A 24,990-nucleotide genomic window follows, 5' to 3' on the forward strand; every position below is an offset into this window, starting at 1 on the left:
CATCTAACCCATATTACATGTTCATTACTTGTCAATTCATCAAAGACTATACGGTCATTAATAGTTAATTCAACCAAAAAGACTACATGGTCCCTACTACCCAAATCAAGTAACCAATGCTACACAGTCATTGCTATTCAAGTCAACTCCTCAAAGAATACACATTACTTATTACTAATGTACCTGTAAACCCAAAGACTACATGGTGATTATTACACAAGCAAGACACAATGGCTAATAATAGTCATTACTACCTGAGTTTACTCATCAATACTGCATGGTCATTACTATCCAGGTGAACTCATAAAAGATTACATGATCATGACTACCTAAGTTAACCCAAAGACTATATCGTTGTTACTATCTGAGCCAATTCAAAAACTATATGAAAATGGTAAATACTACCTAAGTCAACTTACCAAATACTACTGTCCATGGACTTTACTACCCAAGTCAATCCATAGACTACATGGTCATTACTAACCAAGTAAATACAAAAACTTATAATGGCCATTACTACCTAAGTCAACTTACCAAAGACTATATGATGATCACTGATACCCAAGTCAACCCAAAAATGACATGGTAATTACTACCCAAGTCAAACTAAAAACTACATGGTCATTACTACCCAAGTCAAGGCAAAAACTGCATTATCATTACTACCCAAGTATACTCAAAGACTACATGGTCATTACCACCCAAGTATACTCAAATACTGATAATGGTCATTGCTACCAAGTCAACTTGCCAAATACTACATGTCATTACTACCCAAGCCAACTAGTAGACTGAACATGGTCATTACTACCCAAGCCAACTAGAAGACTGAACATGGTTATTACTACCCAAGTAAACTAATTAATATTATCTACATAGTCATTACTACCAGGGTTAGTTAAAATACAGACTGCTTGGTTTACTAACCTGAGTCAGTTGAACAAATAGTATATGCTTTTTATTATTGGAGTCAGTGGAACAAAGAACTAGATGGATATTAGCACTGCTGTCAATTGACCAAAGATTACACAGTAATTACTAATAGAGTGAGTTGGATGGTACATACTATCAGAGTCCACTAAACAAATACTATATACTGTAGTTATTAAATCAGTTGGCCAACGGCTATACGATTTTTATTATTTTTGTAGTCAAATCCGAAAGACCACACGATTACTACTAGAGGTGTGGTTTGTAGCCGTGAGTAGAACAAACAAATTTGTTACAGTGAAATGATTAGGGTCTTTCAAAAAGTTTGTCTTTCATTTGTTTACTTCTGGTTTTTAATGTATTCATTCATTTTTCCAGCCAAGTTTATTATTATCTTGAAAATAAAGGCTTCTTCAAAATAAAGTAACCTTTGCAACTGAGAAGCCGCAAAGTTAAGCTTACGGCTACACAGTTACTGTACCTTGATTTATTAATTTCCATCCAATAATTGGGCAGAAAGCATACAAAGTGGGATATTACTTTTGGAAATCATCTAAATGGTGCAAAATAATACACTGTATATTAGTGCAACTATACCAACCTCTTCACAAACACTAAGTCAGACATTAATTATCAATGCCTACACAGGCTGAGGTTTCACAGCCCATATTGAACAACTGGCTGATATCACAGCATTTTGGGGCATAACAGGCCATGGTGCCATATAATGATCCTATCAAAATGGACAAGGTCTTCATCAACCATGGCGGAAAATGAAACGGGAAGGATTATTGCTATTGGCCTGTGTTTGTCCTCATTTTCCTAAAAACACTGGCTTCCAGCAATGCCGGAAGTCATCATGAATAACTCTGGGGAATGGGCTCTAGGGAAATATGATGTGAAGCAGTTGTGTGTAACCAGATCTATGTAAGGGAAGACAAAAACGCTTATAATATGGAGCACTCACCAAGACAGCAAGCAGTGATCAGGACACTGCTGTTGGCTGCCCAACATTAACTGACGCTGCATTATCAAGTATCCAGTGAAAGCGGAGGGGCTGAAACAAAGGGAAGAGATGAAGGTGAAGCGTAGTTCAGACAAAATGCAAAGTTGGGGGTCACTTAATGATACAAATGTAAGTGTACTTGAAACCGTAGCAACCAGACATTGTGTAACTGACATTGAGCAACACTTTATTAATAAACAATGAGATGTACAAAGCTGTGACAAATAGTCCATATTCTAAACATTCTGCATTCCCTATACCCTATACATTCTTCATTCCCTATACAATATTATTAAGGGGGTATTTAATCCCAACTGCAATTTCCAGCGGGTGGGAATAGCGACCAACCGTATTCAATACTGGCCAGGACTTGCCTGCAACAGGGTCACCTCCCTATGGATGCGAATCCACATCTGTTTCCAAATATCAGCGTCTGTTTTCACCGATACCAGGAAGAATGGACCCCACATTGAATAGGTTGAATAACATTCAATCTAATAATGTCGAAAACGGTCGCTATTGCTGCCTGGTGGAAATAGAGGTTGGAATTGAATACCCCCCTAAAAGTCGATAAACACAGGGTCGACGTTGAAAAAATTTCGACAAAAGCAAAGAGTGGACACGCCAATGGTCAATACATGAACAGGTCAACATGAGTTTTCAAAAAAAAAAAATTACGTTGTCATACTTTACCTTCCAATTGGGAACAGTAAAGTTACCCCGAAGCATGGCGAGCTAATTGGGGGCCAAGTGCTCAGATATCGACCTTAACAACAATAAAAAAAAACATGTGTTGACCTTTCATTGTGTCAACATTTCCAGGTTGACCTCCTGCTTGTGTTGACCTTTTTGTCAATGTGGACATGCGTGTGTCAAACTTTTTGGTGTCAGCATAGACATGGGGGGGTATGCAATCTGTGATCATGGCTGTCGATCCCCGCCGACAGCCGTGATACTGACCCATTTGCGGTCAGATCGACCGCATAACGACAGACGGGATTCAATGTACTGTCTGCCGATGGGCGCAGAGGGGGCTTGGCCACGAAAACAGCCATGGATTGTCGATCTGCAGCCCGGATCACGACAATCCACAGTCGTTATCGACAGAACGGGCCCCACAGCTTCTGAAGTCGGGCCCGTTCTGCCGTGATCCCGCATCAATGCTGTCGTTAATGACGGCATTGAATAGGGAGCCGCCACTATTTTCCATGTCGGAAATAGCGGTGGCACATTGCGGTGGCCCCATGGTCTGTGAGCTGATCCACATCCTGTATTGTCAGTGAACATTCTGTAGGCTCTTCTCACCAATTATATACTTATATACTACAGAAAAACTCACATTATCTCCTATAATAGAATACAGAAGTGTCTGAGCCCTCCCTGGGTACAGCCGGAACGCAGATAACATCACATTTACCCTAAACCATCATTAAACCAAATAACGGACGACCTTTCTAAATTCTTACACGATTTCTTTTTATTTTATCTCTGAATATCTCTGTGTTCCGGTGGGGAGGAATCAGCCCGTAAAATGTTGGTTTTGGAATAAATAACTCTGTTTTTCTTTTTCAGATGTATCAAACTTACAAAAGGATGTTTCATAAAATATCTTTATGATCTATCTGTAGCGTTCCACATCACAGAGGCCTATTACGGCTGAGCAGGAGATAACAGCGCTAACTGTCCACTTCTGTTTTACCGTTCTGATACAGAATCTAACATCTGAGACAGTGTAATATAACTTACACGTCAATGACATTCGCTTCCGTGACGCCTGCTGCTGTTCAGGGCGCTTTTGTGGCTCTTTTCAGCTCTAAGTCTTTTGGTATTTGCTCTGACCATCATTATAATGTGCGGTAGAGTGGGCCTATTCAGACTTGAGCGAACGACAATGAATTGGCATAGTGAACGATTATGTATACACCGCGCATGCGTATGGTTCTCTGTACCCATGCGCAAGGCCATCCTGCAACTTTTTTAAAACACATGGCAGTCGAAAGCGGATTGACAGGAAGTAGGCGTCTGGGGATGGAAACCGGACGTTTTGTGGAAGTGTTAAGAAAAACGCCGGGAGAGTCTCGAAAAACGCTGGGAGTGTCAGGAAAAACGCTAATTGTGCCTGAGCATTTTTTGGGGGTGTTTGTGGCGTCCGCTCCACGCCAGATATACCTTTAGTCATCGCAGCACTGAGTAAGTCTCTGGCTACGCAGTGCCTGGAAAACAGCATACAGCATTTTCCTAGGTACACCTGTTTAATCTTGGACACCCCCAGCGTTTTCCTAGGTACGCCTGTATAATCCCGGACACCCCCAGCGGTTTCCTAGGCACGACTGTATATTCCTGGACACTCCCCATGTTTTCCTAGGTACACCTGTATTTTCCTGGATATTCCAGGGTTGACGACCCTCCCGGAATTTCCGGGAGTCTCCCGAAAATCGGGTACCCCCTCCCGGTCCCCCGGAAGGGTGGGCAACCCTCCCGGATTCAGGGGGGACCCCCGCTGACCCCCGGATCACGGCATTAAAATGCCGCTATCCTCGGGTCTCAGGGAGGGGGCGGAGCTAAAACGGCACAATCGCGTCATTTTAGCCCCGCCCCCTCCACAGAGATACATGAATTTGATGCTTTAACAGCATGGGGGCGGGGCTTAGTGATGTCACTCATAAGCCCCGCCCCCTGAGCGGCTGCTGAAACTCTCCTCTCCGGGCTTCTCCCGGAGAGGAGAATCTTAAAGTCGGCAACCCTGGGATATTCCCATTGTTTTCCCAGGCACACCTGTGTTTTTGTTAGCACTCCTACTGATTGGCCGGTTCCCACCCCAATACGCCCACTTCCTGTCAATCACTATGGAAACACAGAAAATCAGAAATAGTTGCAGAAGAATGACGGCCACATTGCATGCAGAGTGAAGCCTATAGTCATTGCACGTTCATCAAACACTCGCATTTCCATTATACAGCAATATGTTCTAAACTCAAATCTTTAAGCACAAAGAGGCGGAACTATGGAGGTTATTCTCCCCTATCACCCCCCCCCCAAACACCACCACCACCATATGGTAAAACCACTCAGTCCCTGTTAAGTCCATCTACATATATCTATTCCTTTTCAGTACATAGTGAAATAATATTAACATATGAAGGTGCATACTGCATAATGATAATATCCTTGTCCTTCAGAAATGTAACAGAATAGTGGAACATTAACTTACATTTTAGTATTTTAGTTTATGGGGAGTTTTTGTGTTGTGTCCTTGTGCAAACAAACCAATAAATATAATTTAAAATAATGACGATCAGATTTGTAATTCGTGAATGTTCAGATGTCGCTGCTGTGTTATGTAGTGTTGCCAGATAATCTATATTGCAATGACGCACAATGCCACAAATTAAATCAGGTCTCCCTAACATGGTCCATACTACGGGGAACTCCACAACGTGCTCATCAGGATGAGTGATTGCTGTATGTCTCTGTACTGACATCCCCACACCTGTAACTTGGGAGTTTACACCAACTGTAATACTATACATTTACAGGCATGACTAAAATCACAATTAATATACAGATATGTAATGTGCGCAGACCTCTGTGTTTTTGTTCTATTTCAACATTGTGTTTTAGTTTCGACAAAACCGCTCTCAAGTGTTCTGTTCGGGATTTGGTTTAGGTTTAGAAGCGATTAAAAAAAATAGTAAACGTTTAACATCCTGCAGACTCCCGAATCTCTGGCAAGCAAGTCTATGCTATCACCATCGACGGTTGCCATCGATGGCGATAGTGCAAACGACCATCAGTGTTACTATAATATGTGATGTATGACCATCAATAGTTTTAAGTAATGATGGCCATCCTTTTTATTTGACTGGCCCATCAATCAGAACCAGGGGCGGGGCTTTACAGGTGTCAGGGGTGGGGCTATGCTCCATGTCCCGGGCCTTGATTAAGAAAAATTAAAATAACTATTCGGTTATGTTTTGCAATCGATGTAGGGAAACTATCTAGTTCTCCCCCATCGTTGGCAAAACCATTCTACATCGGTCATAAACCATCGATGAATTTGAATCATCGATGGTCGATGGCCATCCCTAAGCAAGTTTCCTGGAATAAGCGCCCAGCTAGCAGCCGCCGCCCACTTTCCTGAGTGAAGCGGTTGGTGTGGGTGGCTCGATGAACCATTCCATGGTAAATCTTGTCATTATGACCAAACTCCCCCCATTACAATTGAGAGTATTGCGGCTTTATGGTACCATGAAAAATTCACTATTGCCCATGGAACCAGAACATTGGACACTGATCTGAAGGGTCATCAGCTTCTGACCTATAATGATGCCTCCTTCTTCACCTCCATCTTGGAAATCAACAGCTCAATGTTGGACTATGATGTCATAGCCAGCGCCCAAAATCCTAGTCTACAACAATCTGCATAGTACTATCTACTGCGTCTCCGTGCATTTGGTTTAAATACCTATATAACACAGAAAAGGACAATGTTGTCAGTTAGATGAGTTTTTCACCTTTACGTGACTTATAATCTATCGACTTCTACATGTCCTCCAGAAACTTTGAGTAAATATATTGCTTAAGCTTTCTGCTTCTGTCTGTGTTCTATATAACTTGGGCAGTAAATCAAGCAAAGCCTGCACTGTACCTCTACTGAGGTCTGTATGGAAGGTCACTACAGAGTAATCCTATTAGCCTCCCTCATTCATCATACTGTGTGCAACATGGAACAATAAGACGCAGAAGAAAAGGGGAGAAAGTAGAAGAGTAGAGGAAAGAGGTAAAGGCGAAAGAGGATGAAAATGAGAAAGATAAGGAGAAAGAGAAAGAAGAGGATGGAGAGGAGTAGGATACGGAGGAAGAGAATGAAGAGGATGAAGAGGAGTAGGATATGGAGGAAGAGAAGGAAGAGGATGAAGAGGGTGAAAAATTGTAGGATAAGGAGAAGAGACGGAAGAGGGTGAACAGATGTAGGATAAGGAGAAGAGGGTGAAGAGATGTAGGATAAGGAGAAGAGAAGGAAGAGGGTGAAGAGATTTAGGATAAGGAGAAGAGAAGGAAGAGGGTGAAGAGATGTAGGATAAGGAGAAGAGAAGGAAGAGGGTGAAGAGGAGTAGGATACGGTGGAAGAGAAGGAAGAGGATGAAGAGGAGTAGGATATGGAGTAAGAGAAGGAAGAGGATGAAGAGATGTAGGATAAGGAGAAGAGAAGGAAGAGGGTGAAGAGATTTAGGATAAGGAGAAGAGAAAGAAGAGGGTGAAGAGATGTAGGATAAGGAGAAGAGAAGGAAGAGGGTGAAGAGATGTAGGATAAGGAGAAGAGAAGGAAGAGGGTGAAGAGATGTAGGATAAGGAGAAGAGGGTGAAGAGATGTAGGATAAGGAGAAGAGGGTGAAGAGATGTAGGATAAGGAGAAGAGAAGGAAGAGGGTGAAGAGATGTAGGATAAGGAAAACAGAAGGAAGAGGATTAAAAGGAGTTGAAGGAAGAATAGGAAAACCGGAATTAAGAAAAAGTGGTGGAAGAGGGGGAGATGAGGAGCAAGAGGAAGAAGAGGAGAAAGAGGGGGAAAAGGATGAAAAAAATGAAGTAGAGGAGGAGAAAGAGGAAGAGAAAGCTGTAGAAGAGAAGTATAAAGAGAGGAACATGAGGGGAAAGAGGGAGAAAAGGAGGAGAAAGAGTGGAAGATAAAGAAGAGGAGGAGAAAGAGAAGATGAGGGTGAGAAAAGGAGAAAGAGGGAGAAGAAAAGGAGTAGAATAAAGGAAAAATAGAAGGAAGAGGATAAAGAGGAGTAGAAGGGTGTATAGGAGAAACAGGAATGAAGAAGAAGGAAGAGAAGGAGCAAGGGGGTGAAAAGGGCAACAAAGTAAGAGTAGAGGAGGAGAAAGAGAATAATAAATCTTCCCCTCTGTGTGGGCGGAGGCTTACTACACATTGCCCTAGCGGCACGTAACGTACTGTATGTCCGGTTATTAGCACATGTTGCTGCTGAGCTGATCCGGCTGTGGCTGCAATTGGCCCGACCAGTAGCGGAGACAGACAGGTGACATTGCCTAGCCTGGTATCCTGATGGCTCACGGGCAATTCAGACTGCTCGCTAGGATGCGTATATTTGCTGCCTAACGAGCAGGTAAAAGCTGCCGCACCTCCCCGTCGGCCGCATGACCACCCCCGCGCGAATCCCGCATTAGCATTTTGTCGGTATGCCAATAAAAGGCTGGGTGGACCCAGCAACCGCCCCCCTGCCCGCCCACCATTGAGTGAACACCCTGGTGAGTGTGAAACTCGCATGCGCAAAACCCCCGCCATCGGGGCCGGGGCAAAATTCCGCCCAAATCGGCCCCAATATGTAGACAGATAATCAATATGTCAACACCTAAAGGTCTACATTCATGATGTCAAAATTGACAAATGGTCGACGTTGACAAAAGGTTGGCACAAAAAAAGGGTAGACGTGGCAATGGTTGACACATACAATGGTCATATGTTTTTAGAATTTTTTATGCTTTACAATCCGTGTCGACTCTGAATCATAGCAAGTGAAGCGTGGGTATGTTCCGTGGTGTCTTCATTGACACACAAAACATGAAAAACTCATGTCAACCTTCTGATGTGTCAACCTTTTCCCTGTGCCAACCTAAAGTATTGACCGTCTACCTAGACATTGTCTGTGAGCGAATCCACACCGCCTGACCTGAAGGGGTTCGTTAGTAGAACATTAATTCTTATCCATTTTACAGCTGGAAGTTGCGTGTCTATAATTAATGAATGCGGTCACCAAATAATTAGCATTCCCGATGCTACAGAGGTGACTGTTATTATTTCGGAGATGCTTTTCTATTATGCAGCCACCGTAAGACGCCAGGCAGGGAAATTGCCCAAGAGGAGCCCATATCGCATTATGCCCGGGCACAGTCTGTGATTTCCCCCTACCCCCGAACGTTCGCTGCACCGGGCAAAGCACATCCATTCCCTGGCAGAGATACAACATCTCATACGGCTCAATTAAATTAGCAGAATATCAACAGACGACAGGAAGCTGCTGTAATATATTCTCAGGATTACATACAGGTATAAAGAAGTCACAAAACTGAAATATAGCAGCGGATGATACTTAACACTCAGGAACTACCTTATATCAATATTATAGTACATACACTTACTCCACACACTGTATATAACTGTAGTTCATATATTATGGTCCAGTGCGGTGTAATAGAATTAACTCCGTGTTTGCTGATCCATAGCCACGCAATACTGTTCACTGGGCCAAATTCAGACATGATCGCTGCTTGACAGCGACCTGATCTGAATCAGGCCCACAATATCAGCAATAACTAACATATAATATGTTGGTGCACTGTAGGTTTGTGTAACTTCTGTGGGGTAGCCCTGAGCTCACGCCACTGTCCTCATCCCACTGTTAGCACATGGGTTTTCCTTGAGAGGAAAAAGGAGTGTTGGGGGTTGGCTATTGAATTACATGTGCAGGTAACGCCCCTGAGGAACCTGCCACGCCCCCAAAATTGTGTGACCATGCCATTTGTGTGTGGTGCCTCTACCATTCTGGCTGCTATGGCATAATAGCCTCATCTACTTTATCTCTCACTTGACTGGGTGTGACTATTTTTGCTAAATGATTACAAGAAGTCAGAGTTTCCCAAACCCTGACATTACGGTGCAGGTTTTAAGGATATCCATGTTTGAGGCCAGATAGATCATCTATGCTCAAGCATGTATAATCTTAAAACCATACTTGCCTACCCTCTCGGAATAGATGGGAGGCCTCCAAAAATCAGGGGCCGTCTTTATCCTGCCCGCCTCCTGCAATCCCCCCTTGGTGGGGGGCCCGTGGGGGGGACCTGTAATGCCGGCATTTCAAAGTGGGGGCGTGGACACAATGATGCAATCGCAATGGCCACACCCTCATACAAGGCTCAGCTGTTGAGCGTCGCCTCCGCCCTGCCCCTTTTGCGGAACACCCACTGACCCCGCCCCCTGCTTCCTCTAGCTGGCTACCCTCTACCGGAGAGGACAGCCCCAGCAGTTATCAGCAAGGTCGCTGTAATATTCATCATAGTTACAGATGGAACCGCACTCGTTCATTCAGCAGGCGCGCCACAGCTTTGCGTTTCAATGTGCCGATCGCCCCGTTCATAGCAATGGGACGCGCGCACGTGTGAAACGCTCGTGTGTCCCCAACTTGGCGATCGGCGCCCCGAGACGCAAAGCTTTGGCACACCTGCCGAATAAATGTGTGCGGCTCCATCTGTGCGCTACAGGATTTGCACCAATAAAAATGCTGCAATCCGCCAGCCTCCGAAGCCGCTTGGTGCGATTTAATAAGCGCAGATACGAACACAGGAATCTGGCGCGCACTATTTAACATCAATGAAACGGCAGATGTTCTAAGCCTTGGAGAGGGATAAAGTGAAGAGAGATAAAGTACCGGCCAATCAGCTCACATCAGTCCGGGTATGATACCAGCAAACATGGCTCATCCTTGTTTCCTGCAGGCCCAAAACAGAACCTCACCATCTACACAGCTCCCGGTGCTATGCTTCCCCCCCCAGGGCTACTACGTTCCATCTAATCTGCGGCACCGACACTCTGGAATAATGGCCACTGAATTTGTATATAAGCATTAAACATGACTCTGCCGGAGAGCATATTAGCATGTAGATCTGGCAGAAGTATATATCCATTTAGTATTCCGTGTTACCTGCTGCACATAATTGCACTGGGCTGCCGTTATTGCCGCTTTGTCCCTGTTTGCTGAGGACGGCAGTTTTTATCCTCGTACAGAATTTATTGACTTTTCCATGTGATTTTTATTTATATTTTTAAAAAGGGAACGGTAATGACGGCCTGGGGGGAAACTACTGCCGTGTGTATAATACATATTTCCTGAGCAGCCGGTGGCGAAAACCATCCACATAACAATAATCCACAACGAGAGCTAAAACCGCTAATATATGGGAGGTTCGGATGATAATCGTGGCATGCAGTGTGTTACCGCACTGCAGAACAGTTCTGGTACTATGGGGGAATACTTTATATTTCTAGAAAGAGATAAAGGTTTAAAGTCGGTCGGCTCTTGGTTTTGGTAACAGGACAGAAAAGTAACAATGTCATCACTGACAGGGAAGTAATGATGTCATCACCAGCAGAAAAGTAATGATGTCATCACAAGTTATTGTGCTAACCTCAAATACACCAGTTTTAGGAGAACATTATATACAGTAACACCATCTGTGCATAGGTAACATATGTCATTACTACACCTATTACACATAACGCTTGGGACCCCCTCCCTCCCTCCCGGGATTCTCCACCGGAATCCCAGAAGAGTAGACTAACCACCCAATCCTAACCACTCCTGTAATAAAGTAGGCGGGGTTGTGAGGACCTCATTTACTTTTCTACAGTTGCAAAGTGCATTGATTAGTCGCGTAGCCCATATAATGTACATGTAATTGTTCACTTTTTATAAAAACGCGGTTTAGAGAACCTTATACACAAAGCCGTAACTGTATACACAGAGACTAGATAGTGCCTTGTGGCAGAAAGAGAAATGGTGCCTTGTGGGGGATAGGCCTTCTATGTAGGGTCAGATAGCTCATGAATAAAGTGTCTGACTGCAATGTCACAGGTGATGGGTATGTCAGCATCTTGAAATACAATAAAGGACAGCATGACTGAATAACAAACCGCTCTCAGGTTAAGTTCTTGAATGTTTTACAGGTATTAGTGAAGGGAGCGGTGGTGGAAGGAGAGAGGGGCGGTGAGGAGATGCGTGGCTTCAAACAGAAGGGAATCAACAAGTGAAAGTAATTAAAACAGATAATTAACAAGTGCCACCAACAGCGCCCTCCTACCCTGCAGGAGCACCCCCCCCCCCCCCCCTAGTTACAGCTCTGCTTATACATATATAACATTAAGATCCAAATGATAAAATAATACTATGTTCTTTGTTGCTAAGGCTACAATATCACATTCATACTCTGAAAAACCCATGTTGGATCTCCTAAATTAATCCACGTACTGTAAATGAAAAAAAAAAAATACTGTAAGAGCAAAATGCAGGTTAGTGATGTACAGTAGTAGTACAAATAATTATTATTCCAGGTGACATGTGTGTGGCTTATACACAATAACACATTTACTGTATAGCGGTTTATGGTATTTTGCAAACACGTCTAAGAAAACCCAATGCAAATAACCTCGCAACCTTCCCTTCTATACAGTATCTGACCCTGGTAACAGACATAATGTGAAGGAATCTGATGCAACCAGCAAGTGGATTCATGGAGAAAATACTATATATATATATATATATATATATATATATATATATATATATATATATATATATATATCATATATATATATATATATATATATATATATATATATATATATATATATATATATATATATATATTGCAAGAAAAACAACACAAATCAGCAAGTGCTAATGATATTGTAATATATTCCGAAGTGCTCGCAGGTGACAATGCTGAAGTGTCTGTTTCTCTGTGTGTCTTTCGTCATACTCTACGCTGAGCCGAACACCTGAATCTGGTGGCTTGGATAAAGCTCCTTTGTGAAGGAGATTGGAACTTTCCTGCACCTTGCACTTATGTCAGGGGGAACGTGAAATACAGCTCAGTCCAGTGGAAGGCTGCCATTGCATTACCATTAAGAAGCACTTATGAGATTCTGCAGAGCATTATGACTTTGCACCTGGCCTAGATTACTCAGATTCCTATGCACAGTGCTAAGACTGCAGCAATCCGCTTTGTTCCCTCCAAACTCTTGTTACGAGCACATGAAGACTGCACTGCCATCTGCAGGACAGAGCCACCAGCCAAGATTCTCTGAAGCCTAATTCTAACTCTGATGAATCACACACAGTTTGTGTTTTCAGAGCATTAGCCAAGCAAGGTCTTTTTTGGCTTTTAATCTTCTTAACGTGCTGGTAAAAAAAATAACAAATCTATTGCAAAGCTGCAATTAAGACACAAACACGAACCGCATAACTGTACGAGAATAATAAGTAGTTTGTTACCTGCCGTGTGTGGATAGGGCCGGGCGCCTTGAAGCCTCCTTGACAACTGCACTCCGAGACGCTGTACGGATCCGAGCTACTGGAAGAACACTTGGACAGTGAGTCGCAGCCCACTACAAACGTGTTGTCCAGAGGCAGCTCCTGAATGACGTGGTGTTTTTTAGGAGGAACCGGCGTCTCAGGCTTTATCTGGAAGGTCGGTTGCGGAGAAGCGGACTTGTAGTGCTTGGCGAGGTCTGGACTATCTGGCTTGAACGTAGTCGGAGTGGTGCCCCAATTGTATTTCCCCATAGTCTGTTCTTCCAGCTCCACCGGGATGTCCAATGTGCCATTGATGTGCTCATGGGCCGGATCCTCCGACTTGGACTCTTCGATGGTGACAAAATTGAGAAGGAGGTTTTTCGGCGATCGCTTCTTCTTCTTCTTCTTTTTCTTGATCTGCCTATTTTCTTGGTTGGGAGAAACCCACTCCCCGTTTTGTTTACTTTTCTGGACAACCTTATGCCGCGGGGTTTGGCGGCAGCGTACCAAAGCGGTCACAAAAATAACCAGGATCACAGTCATTGTACCTGCAATTATTGCAATGATGATTTTGACGTAGTCGTTGGTCTGTGGTGTTATCTCCCCATCTCCGATGTTCTGCCCAACTGGCGTTTCCATGTTTCTCCGCACGAGTTCTTGAATGTAAGATCCATTGGTGATGGTTTCATTGACAAACAAGTGCACCAGAGCTATGGTGTGAAAAGGCTCTGGTTTTCCGGAATCATTTACTTTTATGACAAGTCGGTGCAATCCATGATCCCCGGCAATAATCTTCTCCTTCAAACTAATATTCCCGTTCCTTTCATCGATTGTAAATAAACCCCTTGAGTTTCCACCTACAATGCTGTATCGGAGGTCCGCATTTACTCCTGTGTCATTATCAACAGCAAAGACTTTGGTTACAACAGAACCTGGGTTGGTGAAGATTGGTACCAACTCATAGGAATAGTTTGTGGAAGGGATGACAAAGACGGGTCTGTTGTCATTGACATCTTCAACAAAAATGGTCACCTTTACGGTTGAGGACTTTTGTGGCGTACCTCTGTCTACCGCTTTCACTTGGAAAGTGTACGAACCTTGTTGTTCCCGGTCAAATGTTATATTTGGTTTGATGACACCTGTATGGGGATCAATTAGAAAGTTGTCCTTGGCGTTGACGAGTGAAAGAGTAAACTCTGCATTATCCCCTATATCTTCGTCGGTGACCGTGATAAGCCCAACTGTGCCATATGTGGGCAGGTTCTCCGGCACGTAGAAGTTGTACTCATTATGAGTGAATGAGGGACTATTATCGTTTTGGTCAAGGACTGATAAGGTAACGGTGGTATTCGTCTGCAAGGAAGGAATGCCATTGTCCTTAGCAATCACCGTAAAGGTATATCGGTCTTGTTTCTCTCTGTCCAGCTTCCTCACCGCAGTAAGGATTCCAGTCCGTCTGTCAAGGTTGAATATTGTCGGTGCATTAGGCCCTAGCATGTAACTAAGCTCAGCATTGCGACCACTGTCTGCATCGGTGGCACTGATTTTGGTCAGCTCCGTCCCCGGAGGATTGTTCTCTACAAAGGACAGGCCAATCACTGGGAGCGTAAAAACTGGAGGATTGTCATTTTCATCCCTTATTTTAATAAGTAGCATTGAGGATTGGTTTAAGGGTGGCTTTCCGGAGTCCGAAGCAACGATTTTGATTGCATATTCTCTCGTTGTTTCGAAATCCAGGGGAGCAGCCGTCTCCAACAAGAACTGATTGTCAAACACTGGTTTTAACCTGAAGGGAACATTATGGTCCGTGAAACACGTCACCTTACCGTTCAGGTCGGCATCCTTGTCCGTAACCGTTATCAGAGCTATTTTTGTATTAATTGGAGCCTTCTCTGATATCTGCACAGTTCCATTCACAGGATTTATAATATACCTTGTATCAATAGATGGGACGTTGTCATTTATGTCTGTGATGTTTATAGTCACCGTAGCTCTGGACGGAGTTGTGCTCCCGTCACTTGCTAAAACGGTAAGTTTATGGTAGTGAGCTACCTCTCGGTCTAGTGGCTCCTTGACCGTTATTAATCCTGTATTATTATCTATGGCAAAGTGTCTCTTGGCAAGGTTGGAAATCTGGTTCCCAAAGTAAAAGTGAATTTTGGAATTGGAGCCATCGTCGGCATCAGTGGCATGTAGTTGTGTCACCGAGGTGCCTACAGGTGCATCTTCCGGAATATTCACTTCGACCTCCTTGTCCTTAAAAACAGGGCGATTGTCATTGACGTCAGTGACGGTCACTTGCAAAATAGCGGTACTCGATCTTGGAGGATTTCCGCCATCTTCCACTTTAATCTTCATGATGTAGGTGTCTTTCTGCTCTCTGTCCAAGCTTTGCTGGACAATAAGTTGTGGCCACTTGTCACCTTCTGGAGTTTCGATGACATCAAGTCCAAAGACATTTTGGCCCTATAAAAAGAAAAGCACATTTAATTATTTGTTCGGAACTCTATTACAATAAAATGGCAAAGAGATTAGGAACATTTTTAAGGGTTTACAAGCATTTTTCTCTGGATACCCTCTTTATGGGAGTGGTTCTAAATCCTGACGGTTGGAATCCCGGCGTTCAAAATCTCGACGTCGGAATCCTGACCGCTGAAATCCCAACAAGGTAGATCGCCCCCCCTTGCGGCACACTAATTAATTCTAGCTCTATGGGGGTCGTGGACACCCACAGAGGGAGAAAGTGTCGGGACTTCGGCGGTCAGGATTTCGGCGGTCAGGATTCTGGCGTCAGTATTTTGAACGCCGGGATTCTGACCACCGGGATTGTAACTGCACCCCCTCTTTATCGATATCTACAGTATGCATATATAAATATATCGGAGCCAAGCTCACCTGATATTAAACTATAGGTGTGGTATAAACTTTGCAATAATTAAATAAAAAAAAGTAAAAATAAAAAATAAATAAAACAATTTTAAATAATAATAATATAATAATAAATACTGTACAGTATGAGGAGCATGTAAGAGTTAACCGACCAGCCATTACCTTTCATTAACCTAATGCATGTGAAATTAAACCGAAGATATCTTATTGGCTGCTAAATGTTACACCATCTTGTTATGATACAAGAATTCAAGCAAATTAATTGGTCTCATCGCAACGACAGACGTCAGGGGACCAAGTCCCATCTCTCTACGTTCTGCTTTGAATGCCCGCAGCGAGAATTTATTTTTTCCTGTATACATGCGAATAAGCATAATTACATTACGTGTTCCTTAAAGCAGGTTAGGCTAATAAATTAAATGCACTTTTGGAGATGTTAATTCTCATTTCTGTACCCAGATGGGTTCGCTCACACTGCCAGTAAGCAGGAAAATAATTTCCCAGAAAATATATTTAAAACTGATTAACTAAAGAAACCTCTAACAAGCGGAGTGGTGGATGCCAAGTGCGCACAGCGCTATTTCTAACCATTCTCTTAATATGCAATTTATTTTGCTAACGTTCCGCTTCTTACACGTTAATTAATGCACAATGAAGATAAATGTATAAATCTTTCTGTGCAGCTTATGATCAAATACTTTAGTGAGTAGCTACAGTCAGCAGAAGCTCCTGTGTCTGTCGGTCGGGATGTAAGAACACAGGTGTAGTGTTCATTCTAGCACCCGTCATCTTTGAAAACCCATGCAGTTCCTCTTCCCTGCCAGGGGTGTCGCTGTCTGCTGTGGTGTTTCTAGCACAGGTCTGGTTTGTATATCAGTGCTGATATACAGACCACACTGTGCTAGAAGCACTACAGCAGATAGTGACACTCCAGGCAGTGAAGAGGAACTGCATGGGTTTTCAAAGATGGCGGGTGCTAGAATGAACACTACAGGTGTATGTAGCAAGATGCAACCATAAGCAGCATATAACTTACATTCTTCACAAAGACCCTTCTTAATCTTATATATAATAAAAGGTTAACACTGCTCCTCATCTCTATGGGGTGAATTCAAGTGTTTTTTATTTTTATTTTTGAGCTGACAGAGCAATTTAAGTGTAGATATTAAAGTTAGCATGGTGGCAGAGTGGATGACAAACAGGACAACAAAATAGTCAAGAACACAAACAGTGGTCTTCAGAGAAGGGGAAGGACTGCGAACTGACAAAGCTAACTCCCTTAGATCAAGCCCCACCACCTAACTGGTTCAATCCTTAGCACTCATTTGCCAAACGAAAAGGAGCAATGACACTAAGAGAGAGATTAAGTAATCAGTTAATCAGCCCCTAACTGTCTTGTTACCAACTGGTTGAAAATGGCAGCTATGGGCTGGTTGACAGGTACTTTATTTCTCATTATACTCAGCCAGTACCTGTTTATGTTCGATATTTTACGATAGTAGTCATTTTCAGAATGGGATCCCAATAGCTTAAAATTATATAATTCAGGAAAATTCAATACAAAATACACACACACACGTGCGCACACATACACACACATATACCCCAGAGGAATCCTCATAGAATGCCAGAACAGAACACCCTAGCGCTTCTTGCCCACTTCCCTGGGGAAACAGACAGGGCGCGTGCTTGAAGATGCCGTTTTCAGCGGAAATTGGGGCTATAATGGTAAAAATTGCTCCTCTACGCCCGCCGCAATTGCCAAAGTGCAAATAAACTAGGTTAGAACACTCGAAAAGCACAAACACTTGGTTCTGTATGTAAAAGAATCATATTTTAGAAGGTGTCCTCATTATGTCTGTAATGCCACGGGGATTATTCCCAAACAATTGGAACACCGTTGTTGTCGTGTTGATAAAAGGCCTCGCGTTGCGGCCTCCTTGTGGCAGTAGCTGTTATATCACAAATCACCTCATTTTAAGTATTTTCATTTTTACAGCTGACTTTATCAGAATGCCTCTCTGCAACTTGGTATTTATTTCCTTCGCTCTTTTGTGTGTACTTGTTTGAACTCAATTTTTATAACTAATAATTGGTTCTCTCGCGGAGAGAAGACATTTTATTGATCTGCTGCAGTTTTCGCCTCTATTTTCTCATTTTTATTGGCAGAGTAATAAAACTTTGTCTATACGTTTTGCTCTTTGTAGGAAAATGCACATTATGCAAATCAATTCTGGAAACTCTCGAGCAGCCTGATCTGTTTTTCGGGACTCCGGACTAACAACGGGCACGCTGCATTTTGGTTGGAATACACAATTTGCCTGTAATAGTTCATGATATGATAATATTCAGCAGCGGTACAGGAAGCATTTACCGCATTAACCCTGGAGAGCATTTAATACTGGGCGGAGCAAACATTGGGCCTGATTCAAGGCTGCATACACTCACAGTCTAGCAAACAGGTCATCGCCATCGTTCAGTCCATATTCGTACTACAACCTGCGGCAGTAGGCTGTCGGGGGCTGCCCAGAACAGGGGAAGCCCCTCCTCCCACCCCCGCACATATACACAAATATTTTACATTTGTATCGCTAGTGGGCGAATGCTCAGAGCCGGCCTTAGGCATAGGCAAACTAGGCAATTGCTTAGGGCATTTGGAATGCCTAGGGACACCAGCAGCTTCTGCTGACTAAAATGATATGCAGCATGCCTATATTCTGTGTGTGAGTCAGGCTGTATCTGCATATGAAATAGTGTATTCATGTAAATCACTGTAACATAGCATTCCGTATGCAGGTAAATGATGACTGCTATGATGAGGGTTGATGGTACTGGGAAAGGGGAGCAGGGTTAGAGGCGGAACTAGTGGCGGTACTAGGGGACACCAGCCAAAATCTTGCCTAGGGCATCATTTAGACTAGGGCCGGCTCTGCGAACGCTTTACTTGCACATTACCAGCAGCTCCCTGATTGCGCAGCCTTTCAACCAGGGGGCGTACATTTTTTGAGGCACAACAGCTCCGTCCTCTCGGATACGCTGTACAGAACATGTGAAAAAATCATATCTCTGATTGGTGGAAAGTGCACACTAGGGGGTACAGTAAATACCCCATACAACCATACCCAGCATAGTTGCGCTTTGCACCTGAAAAATTGGCAACGGATTGGCCTTGGTCTTCCTCATGCAACTATACACTGTGACCTGAAAACAATCAAATTAAACCTGTCTTTGATGTCGGCGACCCAGCCCGTTATCTCTGATGTTCCAGAGTCCCACACATGCCATATCTACCAAATGGATGTTAAAGTAATAGTAGATGGGAATTTCCATGAACGGGGCCATTCCCAAAAGTAGAATATCAGCATTCACCTATATATTTGCTGGCTGAACAAATGGGCATACAGTATAATACAGTCACCTCAACTGGCTACTTGTTATTTTGATTAGTACCCTACACATTCAGCATATGTATTCATTGGCAATGAACACAACCTTACATACATAGCAACTTACTAATAATGTCATTTTGCAATGGCTCTACCACCAGAACAACTTTGCCAACTTTTCAAAAAAGCATGTCAGGGAGTTTTTCTAGACTCTGCAGGGAGTTAGGGAGATCGCTACTATTTCAGGGAGGCTCCTGCATAATGCAGGAGGGTATGCAACTACAAAGTGAACTTATTAAACACCTTTGACACACACTTATTTGTTTCAAACACTAAGCAGCTCTTACGCCCTATAACGCCGCTCTATTTATAGCCCCGGCATGAATCAATCGCAGTTAAACCGGCGCCCTCGTGGGATAAATCGTTGCAGGCTGATAAATCCGACGCAGCTTGTTTGTTTTAGTTGAATTGTATCTGCTCAAGAAAAGAAAAGGGGGAAAAAAGCACAGTTGGAGCTTACAGAGGTCTACGAGAAAACTGTGGTGTTCTTTTAATTTTTCAACGGCTTCCTGATTAACAGCCGCGGAACAATCCAAATCATCAATAGCTGAACAGATTGCCGATACCCCAGGTGTGCCGGCTAGCTCCCGGTGAGTATACTGGAATAGATGCAGGATGAAGCGCCTACACATTACTGCCCAACGCGCCTCCCTATTTATCCTTATTTATTATTTCTGACCATTGTCCTATTTCAGCGCTAACCGTAAGAAACGGAATCATGACAACACCACAGTATATGGCGTGCTTTTGTCGCCAGTGATTATATACCTGGTAACGACCCCGGAGACCTCAATAAGTCAGGTGCGGGTTGTTCACGAGAACATACATACGGTTGCATTTACAGACAATAAAAAAATGATACTGACAATACTTAATAATAATTATTATAATCATTAATCTACTGCTCTGATTATAACACCATCGGCCCGATTCAGACCTGTACGCAGGGTGCGCCCAGCCTTTCCAAAGCATAGGTGCACCATTAATAAAGCCAGTCCTTTTAATTCGGACTTTAAGGGGGGGTAGACAATCTGGGATGCGGACTGTCGGAACAACCCAACAGTCGGAATCCCAGGAGGTTTTCTTCTCTCTCGACTGCAACTCGACAGTCCGAATTCAGTGTTCCGACTGTCAAGTTTTGGAAAGTCCAAGTATTTTGCTGAAAACGCAGCAGATTGTCGAAAATCTGCAGCCATTTCCGGAAAAAAAAACAGATCCGACTTGTCAAGTGTGTTTTGTCGGAAAATGCCTTCAATGCTGTTGGAAAAGGCGGCATTGCATAGGCCAGGAGGAAATACGCCCCTAATACCTCTTTCACATCGCAAATACCCCCTGAATTTGGACCCAGTTCGGGGCTGGGAGCGACACGACATTTGCAATAAATCATACCCTGTCAGCACCCAGCACACTGCCAGGCGCTGATGTCATGCGGGGAGGAGCAGCGACGAGTCGTGCAGGGTGGGGGAGGAGGCAGCACTGACTCTGCCTCCTCCATAGCAGTGAACCGGGATCAGACTGCCCAGCAACCCGTCTCCGCCCCGTGTAAAACACGGGTTTTACCCGGGGTCCCTTTACAGAGAATATTTCAACAATCACATTAGTCCCTGTCCCAGTGGAGCTTACAATCTATATTCCCATCCACATTAACATACCAGTATAGTTTTGGATTGTAGGAGGAAACTGGGACCCCCGGACGAAACCCACACAAGCATGGGGAGAACATACAAACTCTATACCATTAGGGCCATGGTGGGAATAGAACCCATGATCTCAGTGCTGTGAGGCAGTAATGATAACCATTACACCATCCATGATGCCCAAGACCAAGTTAATTTTCTCACCCCGTCTCCTCCTAATGTTTTGGAAGCTACTAAATTAAAGTAGAATATAAAAAAAGTAAACCCGAACAGGAAGCAGGAGACCATGAAAACAATCTGTTAAGCCTTTTGCAAATTAAGAAAAAAGGTAATAAAAAGACAATTTCAATTTAGATTGTGTAATATGACCCCACCGTGTATTTCCTCAGATGCGCCTTTCCATAGCCACAGAGAGTTTCTCTTGTTTAATCCTACAATTGATGAAAGCAAAGCTCAGGAATACAAATTATATTATAAAGAACTTTTTCTCTCTTTTTTTCAACTTGCTGGAATCGAAAAAAAATGAAAAAAATCTCATATTGAGATTCTCAAGTGGCTGCGACAACAATGTCAGAAGCCAGTGAAGGATTTGCAGTCGGCGAACGCACAATGGTGTAAAACCATCTGATACGGTACCAGCTTGGAATTAAGAGTAATTAGTTCATTAAACTCATTTATGAATGTGGGAAAAACAGCTTAAATAGAAGCATTGGCTGAGGAGCTGGTGACTGTATATACTGCGCACAATGTATAGCACATATAGAGCTGGTGACTGTATATACTGCGCACAATGTATAGCACATATAGAGCTGGTGACTGTATATACTGCGCACAATGTATAGCACATATAGAGCTGGTGACTGTATATACTGCGCACAATGTATAGCACATATAGAACTGGTGACTGTATATACTGCGCACAATGTATAGCACATATAGAACGCGGATGATGCAATATGGCGTTCTGTGCAATAAGGAAGGATGGTGGTTGGTACAGGGTAGGTTGTACTGTGCGTCAGTCTACATGCCAGTCTGCAAGCCTTGTGTGCGCCATATTGTATAGCATGTGTGATGTGTACACCAGTCTGTATACCGTGTGTGATGTGTACACCAGTCTGTATGCAGTGTGTGATGTGTACACCAGTCTGTATGCAGTGTGTGATGTGTACGCTAGTCTGTATACCGTGTGTGATGTGTACGCCAGTCTGTATACCGTGTGTGATGTGTACACCAGTCTGTATACCGAGTGTGATGTGTACACCAGTCTGTATACCGTGTGTGATGTGTACGCCAGTCTGTATACCGAGTGTGATGTGTACGCCAGTCTGTATACCGAGTGTGAGGTGTACACCAGTTTGTATGCAGTGTGTGATGTGTACACCAGTCTGTATACCGTGTGTGATGTGTACGCCAGTCTGTATACCGTGTGTGATGTGTACACCAGTCTGTATGCAGTGTGTGATGTGTACACCAGTCTGTATACCGAGTGTGATGTGTACACCAGTCTGTATACCGAGTGTGAGGTGTACACCAGTCTGTATACCGTGTGTGATGTGTACAACAGTCTGTATACCGAGTGTGATGTGTACACCAGTCTGTATACCGTGTGTGATGTGAACGCCAGTCTGTATACCGAGTGTGATGTGTACACCAGTCTGTATACCGTGTGTGATGTGTACACCAGTCTGTATGCAGTGTGTGATGTGTACACCAGTCTGTATACCGAGTGTGATGTGTACACCAGTCTGTATACCGTGTGTGATGTGTACACCAGTCTGTATGCAGTGTGTGATGTGTACGCCAGTCTGTATACCGAGTGTGATGTGCACACCAGTCTGTATACCGAGTGTGAGGTGTACACCAGTCTGTATACCGAGTGTAATGTGCACACCAGTCTGTATACCGAGTGTGATGTGTACACCAGTCTGTATGCAGTGTGTGATGTGTACACCAGTCTGTATGCAGTGTGTGATGTGTACACCAGTCTGTATGCAGTGTGTGATGTGTACACCAGTCTGTATGCAGTGTGTGATGTGTACGCCAGTCTGTATACCGAGTGTGATGTGTACGCCAGTCTGTATACCAAGTGTGATGTGTACACCAGTCTGTATGCAGTGTGTGATGTGTACACCAGTCTGTATGCAGTGTGTGATGTGTACGCCAGTCTGTATACCGTGTGTGCTGTGTACACCAGTCTGTATACCGAGTGTGATGTGTACACCAGTCTGTATACCGTGTGTGATGTGTACGCCAGTCTGTATACCGTGTGTGATGTGTACGCCAGTCTGTATACCGTGTGTGATGTGTACACCAGTCTGTATACCAAGTGTGATGTGTACACCAGTCTGTATACCGTATGTGATGTGTACACCAGTCTGTATACCGTGTGTGATATGTACACTAGTCTGTATACCGAGTGTGAGGTGTACACCAGTTTGTATACCGTGTGTGATGTGTACACCAATCTGTATACCATGTGTGACGTGTACACCAGTCTGTATACCGTGTGTGATGTGTACACCAGTCTGTATACCGTGTGTGATGTGTACACCAGTCTGTATGCAGTGTGTGATGTGTACACCAGTCTGTATGCAGTGTGTGATGTGTAAACCAGTCTGTATACCGTGTGTGATGTGTACACCAGTCTGTATACCGTGTGTGATGTGTACACCAGTCTGTATACCGTGTGTGATGTGTACACCAGTCTGTATACCGTGTGTGATGTGTACACCAGTCTGTATACCGAGTGTGAGGTGTACACCAGTTTGTATACCGTGTGTGATGTGAAAAACCAGTCTGTGTACCGTGTGTGACGTGTACACCAATCTGTATACCGTGTGTGATGTGTACACCAGTCTGTATACCGTGTGTGATATGTACACCAGTCTGTATACCGTGTGTGATGTGTACACCAGTCTGTATGCAGTGTGTAATGTGTACACCAGTCTGTATACCGTGTGTGATGTGTACACCAGTCTGTATACCGAGTGTGAGGTGTACACCAGTTTGTATACCGTGTGTGATGTGTACACCAGTCTGTATACCGCGTGTGACGTGTACAACAATCTGTATACCGTGTGCGATGTGTACACCAGCCTGTATACCGTGTGTGATCTGTACACCAGTCTGTATACCGTGTGATGTGTACACCAGTCTGTATGCAGTGTGTGATGTGTACACCAGTCTGTATATCGTTTGTGAGGTGTACACCAGTGTGATATGTACACCAGTCTGTATACCGTGTGTGATGTGTCTGTATACCGTGTGTGATGTGTACACCAGTCTGTATACCGTGTGTGATGTGTACAGTGAACACCAGTCTGCATACCGTGTGTGCTGTGTACACCAGTCTGTATGCAGTGTGTGATGTGTACACCAGTCTGTATACCGTGTGTGATATGTACACCAGTCTGTATACCGTGTGTGATGTGTACACCAGTCTGTATGCAGTGTGTGATGTGTACACCAGTCTGTATACCGTTTGTGAGGTGTACACCAGTGTGATATGTACACCAGTCTGTATACCGTGTGTGATGTGTCTGTATACCGTGTGTGATGTGTACACCAGTCTGTATACCGTGTGTGATGTGTACAGTGTACACCAGTCTGTATACCGTGTGTGCTGTGTACACCAGTCTGTATACAGTGTGTGACGTGTACACCAGTCTGTATAATGTGTGTGATGTGTAAACCAGTCTGTATGCAGTGTGTGCTGTGTACACCAGTCTGTATGCAGTGTGTAATGTGTACACCAGTCTGCATGTTGTGCGTGTGTATGGCAGTCTAAATGCCATGTGTGGTGTGTACACCAGTCTACATGCCATGTGTATGTCAGTCGGCATGCCATGTGTACGCCAGTCTGCATGCCATGTGTATGCCAGTCGGCAAGCCGCATGTATGCCAGTCTGCATGCCGCGTGTATGCCAGTCTGCATGCCGCGTGTATGCCAGTCTGCATGCCATGTGTATGCCAGTCTGCATGCCATGTGTA

At 43.8% G+C, this 24,990-nt stretch overlaps 1 protein-coding gene across 8 annotated transcripts in view; it reads right to left on the bottom strand.

Moving 5' to 3' along the window:
• Positions 1-24,990, bottom strand: part of PCDH11X (protocadherin 11 X-linked) — a 1,005,792-nt gene that overhangs the window by 786,650 nt on the left and 194,152 nt on the right. For 7 of the 8 annotated variants that reach the window (XM_083160344.1, XM_083160340.1, XM_083160341.1 and 4 more), the window contains exon 3: positions 13,008-15,494. In XM_083160344.1, the coding sequence (XP_083016470.1) occupies positions 13,008-15,494 (2,487 nt within the window). Of the gene's footprint in view, positions 1-1,897; positions 1,988-13,007; positions 15,495-24,990 lie in introns of all 8 variants that reach the window. The other variant, XM_083160346.1, reaches the window with a different exon arrangement.

The sequence above is a fragment of the Crinia signifera genome, chromosome 9 (assembly GCF_055691185.1).
Source record: "Crinia signifera chromosome 9, ASM5569118v1, whole genome shotgun sequence".
NCBI classification, from domain to species: Eukaryota; Metazoa; Chordata; class Amphibia; order Anura; family Myobatrachidae; genus Crinia; species Crinia signifera.